This window comes from Cervus elaphus, chromosome 8, assembly GCF_910594005.1.
Source record: "Cervus elaphus chromosome 8, mCerEla1.1, whole genome shotgun sequence".
Lineage (NCBI taxonomy): Eukaryota > Metazoa > Chordata > Mammalia > Artiodactyla > Cervidae > Cervus > Cervus elaphus.
In genome coordinates this window covers 5,392,770-5,413,876 of record NC_057822.1, presented here as the reverse complement: position 1 = coordinate 5,413,876, position 21,107 = coordinate 5,392,770, and the positions used below count along the sequence as shown (strand labels likewise).

Sequence of the window (21,107 nt, the reverse complement as noted above, 5' to 3'; positions counted from 1 at the left end):
AACTTACAAACGTGTAAATCAATATTGAAAAACTGAAGTATTAGTTTGCTCTAACACTACTAGTTACTGACACAGTCGAACTCACACTTAGGTTCCCTCTACTCCAAAGTATATGTATTTTTCTTTTTATTCCATACTGTTTCTCTTTAAAATTGCTTGCTTAAATCACAGCAGCTCTATTCCCCATGATAAATTTCCTGTCTCTATAACAGGGCTCTATGAAAGATTTTATTTGGAATAAGAGGCCTACTTCTAAAAAGATACAAACCAAAAAGGAATTGAACACCATTTTATCTACACATGGAGAAACTGAGGCTCAAAAAAGGTATAGCAACTTGTCCAAGGAAATTCTGATGCCCCAGCTAGAACCTGCACCTCCAACTCCCAATCCAGAGCTTTTTCCAGTACAGGTATTACCTACCATGGGAGAAAGGGGTAAGGTATCGAAGGGGTAAGATAAAACACCATAATGCAAGCTAGAAGCAAAACATCATGTTTATCAGGGTTCAAGAATCTTACAGGATAAGGAAAGACTGGTCTTTAAAGAAATGAGCATTTAAGACAGAGGAATTTTACGCAGCAGATGAGACACCTACCGATGGCATCCGAGGGTGAAGTCATTCTCACATGAGGCGAGTGAGCTCACAGGTGCCTGCCCACCCCTCACAAGCTGCCAAGGGGTGCACCAAACTCCCTGACACCAATACAGCTGTGAAATACTAAAGCAATAGAGAAAAGGTGGCAGTTCTTAAATGAATGAGATTCAGAATCAAGCCAAACATCCCTCCCCTATTAGACCAGTGCAGATCTTATAAAGCTTTTACAAAGGAGGTCCAGGAAGCTGGTACTAAGGCTCCACTGTGGGTTGGCACTGTGGACAAATAGCCAGCCCTATCCCAGAGTAGGTTAGATGTGAGATGGGAGGGATAATATGATATACATTCAAGCTCCCTGCAAGTATTTCCTATTCCTGGCAATGGGGCTGAAACCCCCTCATTCACAGCAGCCCAAGACCCAGAAGCCAAGAGGGTTCCCTGGCCCTGGTTCAAAGTGAGCCAATGGTGATGATAGCTTCAATTCATCCCATTTACTCCTGAGCATCTACTACTTGCCCAGGACCATGCTAAGTGCTCCATATAGAGCATTTTATTTAACCCTCACATCTCTCAGGTAACATAATACTTTTATTTCACAGAGGAGCATGCAAAGCTCAGAAGGCTTATGTCACTTGTCTAAGGCCAAATAGCAAGTCAGGGACAGAGCCGAAGTTGTCTAACTTCAGTCTTGCCATGTGGCAAGTGATGTCATCTGTCCTCCCTCCCTTAGGGGGTCCTATTAAAGACCAAGTGAAAGCACTAATACAAACATAAATCCAAGTCTATGAGTTTACTAGGTAAACTCAAGACAGAGTGAGGAACCCTGACCTCTGGAGAGATGCAGCCCCAGAATTCCAATTGCTTTTCCTTTATTTGGGTCAAGCTCATGAGAATTTTGTTATCTAGTAACAGAGTTCCTTTCTCCTGATCAGGCCCATGCTAGATATATGGAAAACAATGGTGTGATTCTAAAGGTCATTCTGTGAGTTGCTTTTACAAAAAAAAAAAAGAGCATGGGCTTCCCAGGTGGCACTAATGGTAAGAATCTGCCTGTCAATGCAGTTGTAAGAGAAGTGGGTTTGATTCCTGGGTCAGGAAGATCCCCTGAAGGAGGGCTCGGCAACCCACTCCAGTATCCTTGCCTGGAGAGTCCCATGGACAGAGGAGCCTGGTGGGTTATAGTCCACATGTTTGCAAAGTCAAACAGACTGAAGTGACTTAGCACAGCACCAGGTTTCATGGTACTCCCATTATCTTGCTGGCCTTGGTTACTCTCTAAGGTCCAGCTTTCTCATCAACAGACCCTGCTCTGCCAACCCACAGGGCTGCTATGACGAAAAAGGAGTATCTCTACAGTTGAGCAGGGACTGTAGGCAGACTATCCAAAATCAAAGGCACCTCAAGATCCTCTAAATCTATGCAAAGGAAAAGGGAATCATTCTCTCAGGCCAGAACTGTCCCTAAAGTCACCTTCCCCAGAAGGTCCTACCCAGTAACCTGCCATTACAGATAAAGCCTTTTATACTGCCATGCTTGCCCTCCACATTATGCAATGCTTGAACTACAGTTCTTCAGCTTTGTAATTGTTCGCATACATTTTATTTTCACAATATATGTATGGTTAAGTACACAGGTTCCAGAATCAGATAGACCTGATTTCTAATTCTGGTTGGAGATGTTAAGCAATTATGAAGTCTCAGAGTCCTTATCTGTAAGACAAAGTTGCATGTGTGCTCAGCCATAGACGCTAGTCCATCAGGTTCTTCTGTCCATTAAGTCTTCCAGGCAAAAATACTAGAGCGGGTTGCCATTTGTTATTCCAGGGGCTCTTCCTGACTCAGGGATTGAACCTACATGCCCTGTGTCTCCTGCTTGGCAGGTGGATTCTTTACCACTGAGCCACCTGAGAAGCCCCATAAAGCAGTTACTTGCAGCATAAATCTCACAGGAATATTCTGAGTATTAAATATGATAATACTGTGGGTTCAACACAGTGCAAGCACACAGTTTGTAGTCAGTAAACATCGCTATTCTTTTACCAAAGAGTATATTGTTTTTTTTTATGAACCCCAATAATTAAGAGCAGAGCCCTCCTGGAGTGGTTAATGCTCCCTCTTTAACACTCAGATGTTTGTGGGGGCTCCTAGGAGCTACCTCTCTTCATGCTACACCCACCCCTAAACTGGGCTCCGGTCTACTCCAACATGCCAGGTGCCTCTCTTCTTTGTTTCCTCTCCTTCCACCCAGAAATCCATACTCATCCACCTGACCCCTCCAGCCCTGTGTATCTCTGCATGTCCAAATCAGACCCATCTTTCACCTTTTTCAAGAAGCCTCTCCTGATTTGCTCTTGCCCTCGACCTTCCCCCTCCCCAGCACACACCCGCACAGCTCAGCGTGCTTTCCCTTCTTCCTGGAGGGTTCAGTTCCCCTCCCTGACTCTCATCCTTGCTAGAACCATCCTCATCCACCCCGCTATCTAACGGAGGGCCTCTTAGTACTAACGGAACATGTAAAACTGACATCACAGAAAACAAAAGCATGGGGGAGATTTGAGTTCTTAATAATGTTTTCTGAATAGTTCTTATCCCTTGATATTCACAAACTGGCTTGCACCAGGAGGATCTTCATGCTTAGCTTCATGGCTTTGGCCAACCTGGGACAACAGTCCTGGTAATTCTGGGGCACGGGGGAAACTGCATGGCTGATCTGTTCTTCAGAGGGGTTTTTTTTTGTGTGTTTCTGCCCCCCGAGTGTCCGAGAAGGAAAGCAACTTCAGAGACGAAGCATCTCCAGCTGTTGGGATACATGCCCTATAAATGTGAAGTATTTCTATGAAATTGAGAAGCTTGGGTCTTAGATTCTTCTTAAAGAAAGCTCTAAACTACCTGGAGCTCTACCACCTTAGCTCCATAAAGAGTGAATCTGTACTCCTATAATTACTCAAACACAAACTCTCCAATATACACCCAGTAGCAATGTCAAAATGGTGTTAGTAAGTACTCCATCACATAAACCTAAATTCTCCCCACTGCAAAGCAAATCTGGTCGTTGTCAATATTTGCATTGCATTTATGTGTTTACAGAACACAGTCACATATATGGTATCATTTCTCACACTCACTACCTGAGATGTAGAATTTATCATTATTCCTATTTACAGATTCACTGACAAAATCACGCAGCTAGTACAGTCTTACAATTCGGGGCAATTATTTCCCTACAGCACACACCACTTTGGATTTTTATATTCTGACTGGCTACAAATTCTGACTCCTAACTTCTCCTAGATAATTCAAGAACTTCCCTAGTCCACCAGGGAACTGGCTCAGTCACTATTCCTTTCTGCCTCACCACCTTCTCCACCCACATACAAGGATGTTGTTAGGCAGAGTCCACCTGGAGTCATTGTCAGTTTTAACTTAAATTCACCACTAGGCGGAGTTAATCTCAACAATCCAAGAAATTCATGGGCTACAGAACAGAGGGTCCAGAGTTAAAAATAGCTCAACAAATTGTTTAAAAGAGAGAGACAGCTGGATACTGGCACAAGTTTTCCCACTTACATGAGGCTATACCCCAAACAGCCAATGGCCCATTATCAGGGAGTTAAGAAAGAATTTTCAGTTCAGACTTTATGGCTCAAAAGCAATGAACATCTGCAAACCCACCCAGGTACTACTCCGCTCCAGCCGCTGCCTCTGAGAGGACTGGTCACGTGGGCGTTACATCAACTTACACCTAAACCACAAACCAAGAAACTAAGACCCTATACAATCAAATATTAATGTAGCAGAATAAGGCTAATACAAAGGAAACCATTACCTATTTAACCACTCCAAAAAAAAAAAAAAAATCAACCCAACTATACTGACAAAGCCAAGTGACACTGGGCAGGTCTGACAAATAACCAGGGTGGGTGTGGGGTGTGTGGTTGGGTGAGGGTGGGGTGGAGGTGCATCAGAGGAACCAAGTGACCATGAGTTAAGGAGACTTCATCTCCTAGAAGTCCAATGTACTCTGTTGGAATAACTTCAATTTATACTCATTTCTAGCACTACCTTATACTTTTGAATCTGGACCTGTGTACTCTCTGCAGGTCAATTAGAATATTCCTGGAAGAGTGAAAAAGATGTCCATCTTCAATGAAATCTGTACAGTACACTTGTCTTCAAGTTATCAGGGAAATACAGTCTTCCTCCACATTCTAGCTTTAACTTAGAAAACCTTAGCTGAACTCTAAGCTCAAATACCTGCCCTCTTCTCAAACTGCTGCCTAAGTAACCTAACCGCTGAGATGACTGCCTAAACCATCTCAGTGCCAGTCCACCAGTAAGACTATGACTATGAACTCTGTAAACCTTCTTTCCGACTAAGGCTTACAAAGAACTGAAGGCCAGTTTGGGACCACAATTATGGAGAACCTCTTCCTCAAAGGAGAAAGAAACTGTAAAGACTGTAGTCCAGAATTACTCTCAAACTCACATCAGATATAAATGAAACCTTAGAGAGACCATCTAGTGCCACACTTCTGAAACCTGGGGCATATTAAAATAGCAAATGAGCTTTAAAGACGTGATGTTCCTACAAAGAATAATTTGAAAAAAAATTGTGATGCCCAGACCCTATTTCCAGGGATTGCCTAAAATTGCTGCAGGCATTATTTTCCTTTTTCAAAATAAGCTCCAAAGGTGCCATTGACACAGTCAGAGTTAAGAACCACTGAGGTGCACACTGGTCCCCAAACGTGATGAATCAAAGTTCTATCTTGGGAATACCTGAAAACTAGATTGATTCCCAGGTCCCACCCCACACCACACTTGAAACCTCAATGATAATTAAGTACAGAGTTATTTTATATACAAAGGGGCCAGAAGATGAAGCTGCCCGCACACGGAGTCAGAGCTGTCATTCTCCAATGGCTCCAGAGCCTAGTACAGAACAAGCACTCTGACAAATGAATGTGTGTCTTGGGCATGCACATGCAGAGCCAAGTTTTACTCTCTCACATGGTTATTCAAAAGAAAGGCAGGTATCAAAACTGTAAAGGAGAGAAAATTCCAAGCAGAAGTCAGGAACTCACATCTGTTTTATTCTCTGCTAATATCCTCAAGAGCCTTATTAAGAAGGAAAGAAAGAAAACCATAATTTTGAATTACTAAGTCTGAGGGAAATGAACGTCTGAGTGGCAGGCTTTGAGCGTGGCTATGTGGAACCCTCTGGACAATGGAATGTGAGGGATTTTCAACGTGCTTGCTCCTGTACTCTGGCTCACCACCTGATGTCCTCTCTGGAAGGCTCCAGAACAAGAAACATGAAGCCAGCCTGGGCCCAATCTGAAGCCTGGAGGCAAAATCCAACTGACCCACAATCTAGAAAAATAAATGCTGTTGGATAAAGCCAGCTCAGAGTTAGGGTGGTTTGTAATGCACCATTATTGTAGGAATAGCTAATGAAATGGGGTTTTTTAATGGGGATGGGGCTCTTCAGAAAAAAATAAAAGTAATGTATAAACAAAGTATTTTAACAGTCCTGGAAAGAAGAAAATATTAAGGTGAGGTCTTCTGTTGAGGTTTGTAAGTTAAATCACCATGCTCTGAAGTTGGGGCAAACTGGGTAAGTCTTACAGAAAACAGTGAGAGCTAAGTCAGGAATGTGATTTAAAGACACTCCCCTCACAAATTATTCAGATACCCTAACCATGAAGAGCTCAGCCTTTCCTGAAAAATAATGGGAGTTGCTACTTGTTGGTGAAAAACCATCCAAATTTTCAAAGTATGTTAGCTGTACCCAGAGGAGACTAAGTTTCAAACCTCAAGAAGCAGGGTCCCTGTACACCAGTTCCTTAGCAATTCCTCCAATAACCACTAACAACATTAAAATGGGAGGAGGAAAACAAGAGAATAGTCCAAATCTAACAAGGAAGAAAAAGTAATATTTTACCCATTCTGTGAAGATATTGTGAAGATAATTAGAAGACACCAATGATCTAAGGACAGCTTTCCAGGAAAAAAGCACCACTACACTAAATGTATAACACAAAATTTTAAGAGGTATTCTGATTATATTCAATACTATGAAAATAAGCCCTGCCTCAAAAAAGGAAAAGTACCATTTTAGAATAAAGGAAATATTGCAATGATTCCACGATCAACCTTCTATTGTCATAAAGCCCAACTCAAAGGGAACTCTCTGGGGGTCCAGTGGTCACAACCAGGTGCTTTCACTGCCGGGGGCCTGGGTTTGATCCCTGGTCAGGAACTAAGATCCTGCGAGCCACGTGGTGCAGCCAAAAAGAAAATCCAGCTCAAAGGATGCCAACTTTAACAAACTACAGAACCTATTTCTAAGACCTTCAGTAAAACATCGGTATTATAGAAATATAGTGATGTATTTATTCGGTGTTGTATTAGACTAAATGTTGTAAAGTCTGCCATAAGCTAAGTTTGCTAAGGACTTTTTTAAATAGCCCTTTTCCAATCTCTATTATCACACACGCTGGGCAGTTATCACTAAGCCAAAGATAACAGACAAGTTTGTTAAGTCAAATAGAAAAACAGTATTTAAACAGAAAACAACGTCAGTTTCATCCATTTGCTTCTGTTACGTGGAAATCAAATTTGAAAATGCTTAACTAGAAATCAGTGTTAGCTTCAATCACCACTGTTCTTCTGATGTGTGGAAAATGCAACAATACCACCATGTAACCTGCTCTATTTCATTTATTCATTCTTGAAACCATGTACCCATCCAATGACTATTTTCAGAGCTATCTCTTACATGTCAAACACTGCTCTAGACCAGGGATCCAGTGAGAATCAGGATGGACCCGTATGCCACTATACCAAGAACGAGGGATACGGAGTTTCTGCTCCCCAGAGTCTCATAACATGATCCATGTGTCTCTCCCAGGTAGGGCCAACACGGAAGAAGTAAGACCCATTGGTTAAAACAGTAAAGCCTAGATTTGCTTCTTCCTAATCTCTTCCCAACCAGCCCAGCTAAGTTCTAGCACAGAACAGAATCAAGTCAAACATGACTCCACATAGAAAACTATGAAAATGAGGCTACACACTATCAGCCTTACTAACTGAATAACAATCCTTAGTTTCTAAGATTCTCATACAGATCAGTATCATGCTCTTAAAAATAAATGAATCATTCTTGGCACCTACAGAAAATGTGTCCTATATTCAGATACAAGGCACAGAATCTATAATTTGGTAGAAGCAGTTTGTGGTTAACACCTTAGGAGCAGTGGTTCTCAAACTTGGCTGTGTAATGGAAGTACCTGGAAAGCTTCTAAATAATCCCCTGCTCAAGCTGCACTCTACAAAGCAGCAAAGTTTGAAAACCACTGATACAGAAAACTTGGGAGAAAAAATGACTGCTTTCCCACTAATCCTTGGATTGGAAGTATGCTGTCATTTCAACAACATGAGCAGTGAGCTGTCAGAGCACTTCTCTATGGAACCCACTTGATACTAAAGAAAAGGAGTTTGTAGGCTACCTGTCAAACTTAGCGGAAAAGGCAGAAACCTGAATATGAGGAGAGGAAAAAATATCTCAAACTGAATTCCAGAAAACAAAGTACATTAAATCTTTATGCTCTATATTTTTATCCTGAAATCTGTTAGAAATTGATGTCAATGAGAGTTAAGTTCCCACTCCTAAATGTCTAAAGATTAAGAGGCGAGGGAAAATAACAACCCCCAGGCTGACTTGTGAAGGGTTTTTTTGTTTGTTTGTTTAATACATCTGAAAAGAATGCATATACAAAGAATTGAGACATGAGAAAGCATTGGTTCAACACTAATGAAATCTACAAGAATTAGGATTTAGGGAAGGTGGGGAAGATAACCTAACATTTTTAAAACTTGAAAACTGCAACCAAAATAAGCTGATAAAATCCCTATTAACACTTATGAAGAGTCTTCATAAGACTCTCCCTAGGATTTTTACTGAACTAGAGAGCCTCACCTGGCTGCTCTAGGGTTCCTCATGCAAAACAGAAATAAGGGGATTCCCCTGACTGGTCCCCATGTTGTTAAAGGTTCTCCCCACCCCACCCCACCCCCAGCTTCTTAATGAAGCAGGTCTCCATCCTCACGACTTGAAAGAGGATGCGAATCATCCCACAGGCATCTGTCTTCTAGCACCACCCCTTGGATTTCCTCTATACACCAGGTCTTCAGCTGTGTTCTAGGAACACCATATCATACACTATTAAGCTGCATGTCTATGCTAAGCATATTAAGACAATGACTGACAGGGGGAAAAAAATGTTTTTTAATTATGTACTCAATCCATTTGGTGTATTTCAAAAGGTGCAATACTTTTCTTCATTTATCAGTGAAAGAAGTTAGAAATTAACTTCAAAAAAAAAAAAAATCAGCAAATGGCAAACAAATTTCCTTGAGAGTCACAGTCACATATATAGTGCATCCTAGAAAAGAGGAGGGGCAAGACAGGTTCCACCCACTTTCATGAGTTTCATCAAATACTGGACCTACTCAAGGGTGGAGAGAAAAGGCAACTTTCAAAAAGGAGTATATTATTAAATGAGGCGTTTACTATACTCCTTCCTAAGAGCACCAGGTGGGGAACATGTTCTCTAAACTAGATCTAGGAAGTGGAATGTGGAATCAATCCGTCCTCCTCCCCTAAGGGCTGTCCAATGGTTAATGAATTTTTTTAAAAAAATGACTAAATATAAACAAATCCCACACACACTCCCCAGCCCAAACAAAAAAAAAGAAAGAAAAAAAAAACACTAGATATCCCAGATTACTCGCCAGAGTGGAACCCGGGAACAGCTTCAACAGCCCAAATTAGTCTGTTACAGAGTCATCACAAGCATGCCTTGCTTTTAAACAAACGAAAAATAATAATAATAATTTTTTTTGAAACGACAAAACAAAAACTAGTACTGATCACTTTTCTGACAATACACAATTACTCAAAATTAACTAGTATTGAGAGGGGGAAGGGGGCCATACCTATGGGCCTTGTCTCACACAAGTGCATGTGGGTGGGTGCAGGGCATTTGTCATTATTGCAAAAACGAATTTTAATTTTTAATCTTTAGTTTGATTTAAACATTGCTTTTAGTATGATGCCGACACCAGCTGTGCAGAAAGGGCTCTGGAGAGACGTTCATAGCAGCACACACCTGCGGCTCTTCTTCGGTTCTGGAGGCTCCAGGGCAGCCAATATTGCTTCATCAAATACATTCTTTAGGCCTTTCTGAAAAGGGGTAGAAAGAAAAAAATTTGCAGTCTGATATTCAGTATAATAAAATTGAAGGTCAAATTTAAAACATGCAAACCCCCAAGAGTTGGCAAAGAACGAGTCATTGAAAAACCCTGAATCTCAACACAATTATCTCACTTCACCAAGTTCTGTCCAGGCAGGGCACTGGAAGGATCCACCAATTCAGGAGCAGAGGAGGAGATATTCATGAGTGAGACAGTGGTTCTTTGAGAAAGCTTTTTGCAGACCAATGTATGTCACAAGAAGCAAACAAGCACACGTGTCATTTGCTCATTCAATATGAGTTTTGTACAATGTGCTGCTGGAACATTTTCCATAAAAACAACTAAGCAGCTCTGCATTCAAATGAAACAGCTGAACATGGAACAGGAGTGAGAGGTCGGGCACTGGGCAGTGGCATCCTTATTACATGGAAGGCGCAGGCAAAGATGGAGAGAGCGATTACAGTGGCTGCATCAAAGGTATTCACTCTGAACTCCCTTTATCCCACCAATTAAGAGCCAGGGGGATTCAAGGAAGCAGAAACGTGGGTACCTTATATACATGTGAAACTAGAGCCAGTCAGTGCAACCGGAATAAAAAGCTTCATCAGGCATTTATACAAACAACTGTATATTTTTAATTTCAAAATTTGAAGGTAACCACAATTGTATGTTTCCCCTCACAACAATAAAATCAGAAGCAGGAAAATATAAAGGTGGCAGCTTTACATCTCAACATTAACAAACCTTCAGTCAACTGTTAAAATGGATGCTATTCTTAAAAGAGAGTATAACAAATGATCTCATAAAGCAGTAGCAGGTACATCAATATCTTTCCCACCCAGACTGACAAACACTCCACTACAGCACAGACAGCCAAAGCAATAGCAACACAAAGTTTCACTGCACAAAGGAAAACCAGAAAAGAATCCTCCCTTCCCCATTACACTCTACTAGCAGGTCACCCTTTTCCCATAAATTTTGTCATGCAATTACAATTAACAATGGATCACAAGAGTAAAACGATGTTTGTGTTATTTTCTCCATCAAGAACTAAGATCTAGAAGTGTTAAAAACTCTTAATTTTCTCCAAGAGGACATTCTTAATGCCAAACCAAGTTCCCTTTTGCAATAGTAATCCAAACCAAAAAGCTCTGAGCATCAGGCAACTCAAGCAGCAGAAAGTTAAACAAGTCCAACTTGACTACTGATCACAAAAAATATTCTATAAGATACTGCATTCTTGATCAAAAACTAATACAGAGGTTGCTCTAAGGTGGTGAGTAAAAAGACGCAGAGGCTTTCAAACAGGATGGTTTTATTCCTTTGTTTTTAAACGATCTTTCTACAGTAGTGGGACAGGAAGCAGCAGCAAAGAGGGGAAGGAGAAAACAGTTTAGAATATACAGCACTTCCTTTTGGGTTGAGTTTCCGGAGGCTCGAGGGCAGCTAGGATAGCCTCATCAAACACATTCTTCAGACCTCTCTACAAGACAGAGGGGAGGAGAGAGAATAGCAGCCAGGTTAGAGGATTAGAAAGACTAGCAGATACAACAGCAGTCCGGATTAAATGGGTTGAATTCACAGAAGCAATGCACCTTTAGAAAAGTAACTGCCAGAAAGCTAGATCTTAAGTCCATTATCAAGAGAGTAAACAACTGAACAAATGTCTTACCTCAAAAAAGATTAACTGAGCAAGAAAACAACTTTTGTGACAATGCCATATGTTGATTTCTAGAACAATCACACTTTGACATCTAACATTACAACATATTAATGAAATGAGTGCCAGAGGAATAAAATGGATATGTAAACATGAGATACATGCATTAAATAATTAGGATTAGTACTTGTAGAACCCCCAAGTACTTCTAATGACAAGAATGGCACACACATTTTGGAACTAAACCTGTAACAATTTCAGGCTTCTGTGAATTCATCCCCTGAATAACTGAAGGACACAAATAGCAGACTAACAAGCATGCTACATGTTTCTAGATTCAATGACATATCTAGATGGTATTAATCAAAATTTCAGATTAAACAAGTTTCCCAGAACAACAGGTTCAGGCATTTAGAAAAAGTGTTAATTGCTCAGCAGTACCAACTGGGAGAAGTTTAAAGAAAAGACTCTAGAAACAGCATACACTTCAGTTATTCAGTAATGTTATTAGAGCAAGTAACCACCACCCAATAGGAAAACAAAGAATGGGGTCCTAGAATGAGTTTTAGCAAGCAGATCAATGCTTTTAATGTCCGCGTGGGGTATCAGAGCATAAAGCATGGAGTGAAAACAAAGAATATTCTCAGCTCTGTAAGGATTAAGATGCAGAAATACACTTACACCTCAGCCAGAACTCCAGCGTGACAGTATGACTCAGTAGTACTGGTACCAGGTCTATAGACTCAACCTAAACTCAACCTAAATCTGAAGCCACAGATTTACCACCCAAAGAAGTTTCACATGTCCTTTAGGTCAGTTGTATCCCAAGTAAACATGCCCCCCAAGGCCCCAGAGCACAGCTCTGGTAGCAAATGTGCGAGCCCCAGACGCCCCCACTGCCCCCACTTCGCTCACCGCCCCCACACAGTATCTTAGAGGATTGGCACCCACAGTCCATTAGATACAAAATAAATGAGAAATAACAACAAGCGCTTGAAAAGAAACAAAGGTTTAAAAAGTTCTCCTCCTTCTGTGCCTTTCACAAACCAGAAATGCTAAACAAGTCAAAGGTTCCTCTGAAATTCTTTCTACACATCTACGAGCAAATTCTGGTTGTCATACATAAAAGAAAGGAGGGAAGCTATGAAGGAGAAATAAATTTTATAAGGGGGAAAAAAGAGGAGGAGAACAATTAGAAACTAGGGCATCTCTTAATAAGCAAATATGTTCCTGCTTATTGACAAAGATCAACTAATCCCCTACAAGACAAACCTAATCTTTGCTTTAATCACACTATCTGATTATATAAAGAGTTCAGTTTTAGAGGAACCAACAAATTCTGGAGTCCTAAAAACTTCCGGCTTCCAAACTGTACCAGGGACCCCATTTTCTGTCTTCTCTTTTGATTTCTCCAAATTTCAAAATCTGATAAGAAAAACATATTTGCTAAGATTTTTTCAAATTTCTGTTCTCTGAAAAGGGACGTCCCTAAATAAACCTATTCATAATGTAGAACACCTTATATGGAAGCATCCTATTCTCTAAAATAAGCTTCACTAGTGACCTAAAATTGGGTCCACATGGCCTACTTGCCTCCATTTCCCCCAAAAGCAACCCATATTCAGAGAATGGGGATATGCAAGTTATCTGATTCAAATGTTCCACACACATCCTTCTTCAGTACACACACAACATTTTTCTGGGAATGCTAGCAAAACACAGAAGTATTAGGCATTTTTTAAAATCTCAGTCAGCTGTACAATTAGGCATTTTTTAAAATCTCAGCTGTACATGTATGAAAATGTAAAATCATCTCAACTTTTAAATATCTGCAATATCAATACAACAGAACTGAACTGCCAAGAAAAACTGGGCTTGTAACAATAAAACTAGGCCTCGAAGCTATCCTGTGAAATATCCAGCTTCAAACAAAACTTTTGTCTTTACATATCCAGCCCAGGGCTAAACTGGAGATTACTAAATTATGTCTACACCCTACATACTAAATACCTAGTACATGTATAATATTTAACTATATATGCCATTTACTTTAGTATACATATAATCAAGAATCTGACAGTGTTTTTTTAACTTAATTTAAAAAAAAACCTACCTGAAAAAGCAGTGGGAGAAATATAAGTGAATTTCACATAACTCTAAGAAATCTCTATCCTTCAGTCCTGCCTTATTTTAATTAGGCATGTCTGCTCACTGTTCAAACGTCAAAAGACAGAATGAAAAAGTTGTGGGCTAATTATTTCCATAATCCTTCCTTCCAACCCCCAACAGAACAACTCTCAAATGGGGGAACAGGTTGGTGACACCATGAAGGTAGAGAAGATGAAACCACACAAGTCACTTGTAACTCTCACTCAAAGTACTTTTAACACTGCTTGCTGTCTTCAGAATCTGAAGTTTCCCATCAAACTATAGAAAGAGTTCCAACTATATCGTTCAGAAAAAGTGAACAGTATAAGGATGGAATGCCTCCCAAAATCTAGGAATAGAGACACTATATAAAGGCAAACTTGAGAAGTGGCCAAGGTAGCTTTCTCTGAAAGTCTCAATGATTACACAAGGTAGCTTTCTCTGAAAGTCTCAATGATTACAACCAATTCCCGATTTCCAATGAATCACCCCAGAAGACTATAGCATCAACTGTCAGTACTGACAAAAGATGAGATTTACTTAGATGAAAATTTAAGTTGGGGCAGGTGGAAGAGGGGAATCATTCACATACTCTTGTAAATTTGTGCTAATCTGGACCTTACAATTAAAAAAAAAAAAAAAATCCCTGACCACTACAAATGATACATAAAACATGGGCGCTCACCAACACAAGAGCTTTATTTAGAGACGAATAATTTTCTTCATAAAAACGGAGACCTCGAACAAGACTTCTAACAGTCTTCCTGGGCAGCTTTCTTGAGCGCTGCAGACCACTGTCAGAAATAACCTGTGTCCTAAATGCTACTCAAACCGTTTCACTGTTAACAGACATGGGGCTCCACATAGTCCTCACCTGTGTGAGTGCAGAGCACTCAACATACTTGACAGCCTTCAGGTCACGGGCCAATTTTTCAGCAGTCTCTGGAGTGATAGGCTTCTGCTTATTCTTGGCAAGTTTCTCAATGGTAGAGGGGTCATCTCTGAGATCAATCTGGGTCCCAACAAGCAAGAAAGGAGTCTTTGGACAGTGGTGAGTTATCTCAGGCACCCACTAGAGAAAAGATATTTCAAAAAAAGAAAAAACACACCTGCATTAATCCACAAGCCTCCAAAGCTATTTACAAGTCAACAGAAGTTCTATGACAACCTTTTTTTCAGGGAGAGAATATCTAACTCACCTTTTCTTTCACATTTTCGAATGAGGATGGAGAGACCACTGAAAAGCAGACTAGAAATACATCTGTTTGTGGATAACTCAGCGGTCGTAATCTGTCATAATCCTCCTGCCCTAAGGGGAAGAAAATTAGACAAATCAACAAGTGAATCTTGGTGTCTAATAGCATTAAAATCACAAGCAGTCAACAAATTAAGCATGTAGTTAACAGCACACTTACTAATGAGAAAGCAACTTATCTAATAAAATGTATGGCTTTGTAATAGAATATTTGACCAATACTCTCAACTCAGTTAATTCTAGTTAAGAGGTACAAGCTATCTGTTATAAAATAAGTAAGTCACAGGAATGTAATGCTCAGCACAGGGAATATTGTCAGTAATAGTTTAGTAACTTTGCATGACGTATATAAAAATATTAAATTACTATGTTGTACACCTAAAACTAATATTGTGAGTCAACTATACATCAATAAAGAAAAAAAATGGGGAAACTGTTTTCATTGCTTCAGAACAGCAATGAATTTGTTATGTATTATTTGCCTTATTATCAATTTGCAGTTTTCAACAAACTGCTACCAGAAATGATTAAAAATCAGATCTACTCAGATCTAAGAAACAATGACAGTGAAACTGTGTAAGTCCCCAACCTCCAAGCCATGAACCAGAACCTCCTGTCAGATTAGCAGCAGCATTAGATTAGAAATGAAGTGCGCAATAAATGTAAGGCACTTGAATTATCCTGAAACCATCCCCCCTACCCCCAATCCATGGAAAAATCTTCCCTGGTGCCAAAAATGCTAGGGACCACTGACCTAAGCAAACAAAAACCTCAGTGAAACCCAGCTGACAAAATCCACTGCTCATGACTGCCAAATCAGGTTGACATGTTTAGTTAATGGGTACGTCTAACACACCAGTACTTGAAACTGAAAACACATAGAAAAAAAAGAATTCAACAAGAATTATTTTCATCCATTCAATGGATGCTACATTAATATGGAGGAAACTCTGGTGAAAAGGAGAATATCTGTATGGTCTTAAATATTACTTGTAAACCACAAGGGGAAAAACGTAACTACACTGTGAAGAAATGACATCACCTTGACTGAGTGACCAGTCACTGGTGATTACCATCACTAATGAGTGGCAGATGAATATCATATGCCTCTACATTTATATCCTGAGGAAGACATCATTAAGGTAATATTCCAACCAAAATAGCATAATTTGTATCTAATCATGAGAAAAGAGACCAAACCCAAAATGAGGGGAGGAGGGTGAGGATTCCTAGGTCTGTAGTATATTAAAATGTCATGGAACACCAAAAAAGGGGCTGGGGGCAGAAGAATTGATCCAGATTACAAGAAACTAAAGAAACATAACAATTAAATGCAATACATGGTCCTGTACTAAAAGCAGAAAAAAACGACTTGGATCAATTGACAAAATTGGCATATAGATGTTAGAGTACAGTATCAATGCAAAATTCCCTGAAGTTGATTACCATTATACAAAACTATCTCTATCCTTAGGAAATTCATACTTATTCAAGGCTGTGTGTGTTAGTCGCTCAGTTGTGTCCAACTCTTTGAGACCCCATGGACTGTAGCCCACCAAGCTCTTCTGTCCATGGAGTTCTCCAGGCAAGAATACTGGAGAGGTAGTGATTCCTTTCTCCAGAGGATCTTCCCCACCCAGGGACTGATCCTGGGTCTCCTGCATAGCAGGCAGATTTTTTACCATCTGAGTCACCAGGAAAGCCCTAATTCAAGGCTAATGATGACTTACTCTCAAACAGTTCAGGGGGGAAAAAAAAAGTATGTACAAATATGTTGAAAGAGAAAAAAGCAAATAAAACATTAACAACTGGTAAATTTTGTTAAACAATATATGTAGTTTCCTGGCACTATTTTTGCAACTATTCTTTAAGCTTGAAATTATTTCCAGATAAAAAATGTCTTAAAATATCCAAACACATTTCCAAAACTGTGAAGGAAAGGGAAGAGTCACACAGGAAGGATTTAATAACCCAATTTCAAAATTGAACTACAACAATCCTATGTATTAACAAGAACAGTCCACAAACCAAAAACAAAAGGGAATTCCCTGGTGGTCCAGTTTGGGTCTCCACACTTTTACTGTGGAGGGAAAGGGTACAATCCCAGGGGAGGGGAGACTAGAATCCCACATATCATGCAGCCATGAAACAAACAAAAAAAAAGAATAGGAAAGTACTTAATGACACTGAACTGGATGCTAAAAATGGTAAATTTTATGTTATATGCATTTTACCACAATAAAAAATAAGGGAAAAAAGGAAAGTTAAATATTTTGCTCTGTTGTTGTTTGGTTGTTCAGTCATGTCCTACCACCTGGGAAACCCTAAATATTTTCTATGGCAGTGAATTTTTTTTTTTTGCCACCAATGAGAAAGAATATAAGAATTTAGGGTAGCTATCAAAACATGGTAATTAAAGATGTCAGGAAAGCCTGGTGTGCTGCAGTCCAGGGGTCGCAAAGTCGGACACGACTGAGCGACTGAACTAAACTGAGATAATACATAAGTAGGCAATAAAGGTACTGTCAGGAGAATACAGCAAGAAAATGAATAAGGTTTAAAGAAGTCAAAATAAAGATTACAAAACAACAATTACAAAACAATAAAATCACTCTCAGTACCTCTAGCAATTACTGAGGGTTAGAATCAAAGGAAGTCAAAGGTATGCACTAAAGTGTGTAACTTAATACTTACTTAAATAATATAGCAAGTTACTATGTAACTTAAACACTTACTACAGTAATCTGCTAGGATCAGAATCAAAACATTTCAAAGGTTTGCACTAAGGTGTGTAACTATAATGTACAATTGTAGACATAGAAGAGATTAAAAACCAAAGAATGGCAGAGAGGGGAATCAGCCAAACTCTTTAAATAAAAACTAAATTTAGAAAATAAGAGGATGATACAGTTAACCAAACTGTATAAAAAGTACAGATGTTCACACACCTTTTCTTAGCCCTAGTCCCTATTCAAATGGGATATATTTCATGAAAATTAAGGCTGGCATAGACCAGAAAAGGCTACATTTTTAGTTATCCAGCCCCTGCATCAAAAATGGACTCCTAAGTACCACCGGGGGCATCTAAATAAATGCCCAATGTTTTACATGCAACCAACCTTCAATTCAGATGAACTGGAGGCAGAAAACAAGTAAAAGTCATTTTTTTAACACAAGACCCAAAGAGGTATTGGTCCATCCATTTACTTGTAATAAACAAGCCCTCAAAGCTATAAATCTTTCTTTTCCTTTGCTAAGGAGAAAAAAAATTCAAAAGTAAAATTGTTCGATAAACAAAAAGTAGGCTACCTTACATCTACATTTGCTACAAGTGCTACATTTAAGGAAAGAGAGTGAGTATGATTCCTTAGATGAGCAAGTCTCTTCAATGTCGCATAATTTATCCAGCTAAAATCTATTTTCTGAGTTTGTCACAAGTAGCCACTATTCACTCAAGATAAAGGTAGCAGTATCATTTAACATCCTTTAAGGTATACAACATAATCAAAATTTCTCTATACTGTGTAAGACAGGTTTTTGACTACAAGTCTTCAATTATATTTAGCACACCAGCTCACCACTTAATTTTTAACACTTGACAAAAAGCAAGGGTACATCTCATAGGTTGCTGGTTTTGTTCCCTGCTCACAATCTCATATTCAAAATTTGAATTCAAGAGGAATTAAGTCAGCTGGAACGAGGACTCTGGTCCATATGAAAAATTTGAAATGTTCTCATGGTATGAAAAATAAGAATACGGCTAAAAAACAACAATTTTCAGAGAATTGCAGGAGGACATTACAAAGAGGACAAACATTTCATAGAATATACAACTACAAATTAAAACTTAAACATTTTTTCTACACACAATTTCTCAAAATTCAACAGCATTTAGTGATCCCTGCTCCATCTATGCTGTGGAGCGTGTGTGTGTGTGTGTGAGTGCACAGTCGCTCAATCATGTCCGATTCTCTGCAACCCTACAGACTGGACCCCACCAGGCTCCTCTGTCCATGGAATTGTCCAGGCATGAATACTGGAGCAGGCTGCCATTTCCTCCTCTAGGGTATCTTCCCAATCCAGGAATCAAACCCACATCTCTTGCATTACATCTCTTTACCACTGTGCCATCTGGGAAGCCTGTTATGGAGGTTATTCCTAAATAATTTCGTAACTTTTACATCATGAGAAAAAAAAAAATCCAAAAATAAACGGGGACACTGGAACCTAAGATTCCTACCAGCTTATATATAACATCTGTAAAAATCTCTACCATTGCATGTTAATGCAGAACTTACTGAAGACTCAAAGAAAGATTCTACAATAACACTAGAGACCAAAGTGGCTATAAGTATCTCTGTGGACAGCATTGCCATTCCTGACAAAGTAACTGATCAATAACTACAGAAGACAGCCAGATACTAGAAAACACCTCAATGAAAGTTTTTTTTTTAATTGGAATGTAATTGCTTCATAATGTTGTGTCAGCTTCTGCTGTACAACAACATGAATAAAAAACAGCAACTAAACCAGGTCAAAGTGCATCACTATGGCTCGTTCTGAACATTATTCTTCTGCTAAGGAAGAGAATATTAGCTGTGCACCAAACACATTCCAGTCATTGTGCTGGGTTTTTTTTTAACAGTAAAGTGAGTCATGTAGGGATGTGAGAGTTAAACCATAAAGAAGGCTGAGTGCAGAAGAACAGATGCTTTTGAATTGCAGTGCCAGAGAAGACTCTATAAAGTCCCTTGGACTACAAGGAGATCAAACCAATCCATCCTAAAAGAAATCAACCCTGAATATTCATTGGAAGTACTAATGTTGAAGCTGAAGCTCCAATACTTTGGCCACCTGATATGAAGAGCCAATTCATTGGAAAAGACCCTGATGCTGGGAAAGACTCAAGTCAGGAGGAGAAAGGGGCAACAGAGGCTGAGATGGCTGAACCACCCAAATCAGGCATAAACTTGAGCAAATTCCAGGAGACAGTGAAGTTACAGGAAAGCCTGGCGAGCCGCAGTCCCTAGGGTCACACAGAGCCGTACAGGACTCAGTGATAAACAACAGTGAACCATAAATACACAGCTCCTCAGTTTTCACATATGTATTCACTTCATTAAACTATCGCTGAATCTTCACAACACCTCTGAGGTAAATATTTTAAACATATTTTACACATCAAGGTAATTAAGCTCCACATAGTTAAGTAACTTGCCAACTATCTAGCTAACTGGTCTATCTAGCATTAAAGTCCAACCTTTCTTTTGTTTATTGCTATGGTAATGCCTGAAATGACTGATTACTAGAATTCAAAAATAAAGAGATCTTCTGAAAACTGAACCCAACAAGAGAATACATAAATAAATGAGAATGGGGGGAAACAAAGTTAATGTGAACATAAATGAACTGAACTGTCTTCCAAATAACACAGCCACACGGGGGCGAGGGGGGACAAAATCCAAGGAACTTTGTATGCTATTAGACCAAAGGAAAAAGGTACTGCAAACCAATCTTGAACTCTTATTACTTATTTGCTTTTCACAGTGGTGTGGTATAAAATTCTTAAATTGTTTTATGTGTTGCAGAAGTGAAAATGAGAACAGTTTACTCGTCTTTTGGGGACTTAGCGTCTACCTATAGAAGACATGGAGATGAAAATATGGAATTGGAGAAGGCAAAGATGCCAGCTTGAATTGGACTGGATTTGGAGGTATCAACAAAAACTCACTGTCCAGATTAAACATGCTAATATTATTCTCCTCCCTAGCTGAAAGAATGATACTCAAGACAAGTCACTGTGGTTCAGGACAAGTCACTGTGGTGCAGGACAAGTTGCTACCGTGTTACAGCTGTTCTGCTGTCTTATCTGCGTCCAGAGCTCTATGACAATAAGCGCATCTAGGACTTAGATTCCCATTTTGCAACACTGTAGGAAAAACTGATTCAGGCAAAAATTGTCAGTGATTATTAAATCTACAGGGAGTGCTAAAGACAAGAGAATGTTTACACCATTTTAAAGTATCTCCTCAAAAAAAAAAATAAAGTATCTCCTCACAAAGTGACTATTAATTATAAAAGGAAATATTCTATATATACAGTAGGAAAGCTGGACAACACCATAATCAAGTGATCAAAATTACTTTTACCAAAAGGTAATACCCTGAGATGGACATACCCACCAATGTGGT

At 39.4% G+C, this 21,107-nt stretch overlaps 1 protein-coding gene across 2 annotated transcripts in view; it reads right to left on the bottom strand.

Annotated features, from left to right (window-relative positions):
• Positions 1–8,314: 8,314 nt before the first annotated feature.
• The window catches only part of CDC42 (cell division cycle 42), a 49,141-nt gene continuing 36,348 nt past the window's right edge, over positions 8,315–21,107 (bottom strand). The window contains exons 4-6 of one of the 2 annotated variants that reach the window (XM_043909152.1): positions 14,861–14,970; positions 14,536–14,733; positions 8,315–9,842 (exon numbers count right to left, since the gene is read on the bottom strand). In XM_043909152.1, coding sequence (XP_043765087.1) covers positions 9,753–9,842; positions 14,536–14,733; positions 14,861–14,970 — 398 coding nt within the window. In that variant the 3' untranslated portion in view covers positions 8,315–9,752. Of the gene's footprint in view, positions 9,843–10,468; positions 11,337–14,535; positions 14,734–14,860; positions 14,971–21,107 lie in introns of those variants that run through there. The other variant, XM_043909153.1, reaches the window with a different exon arrangement.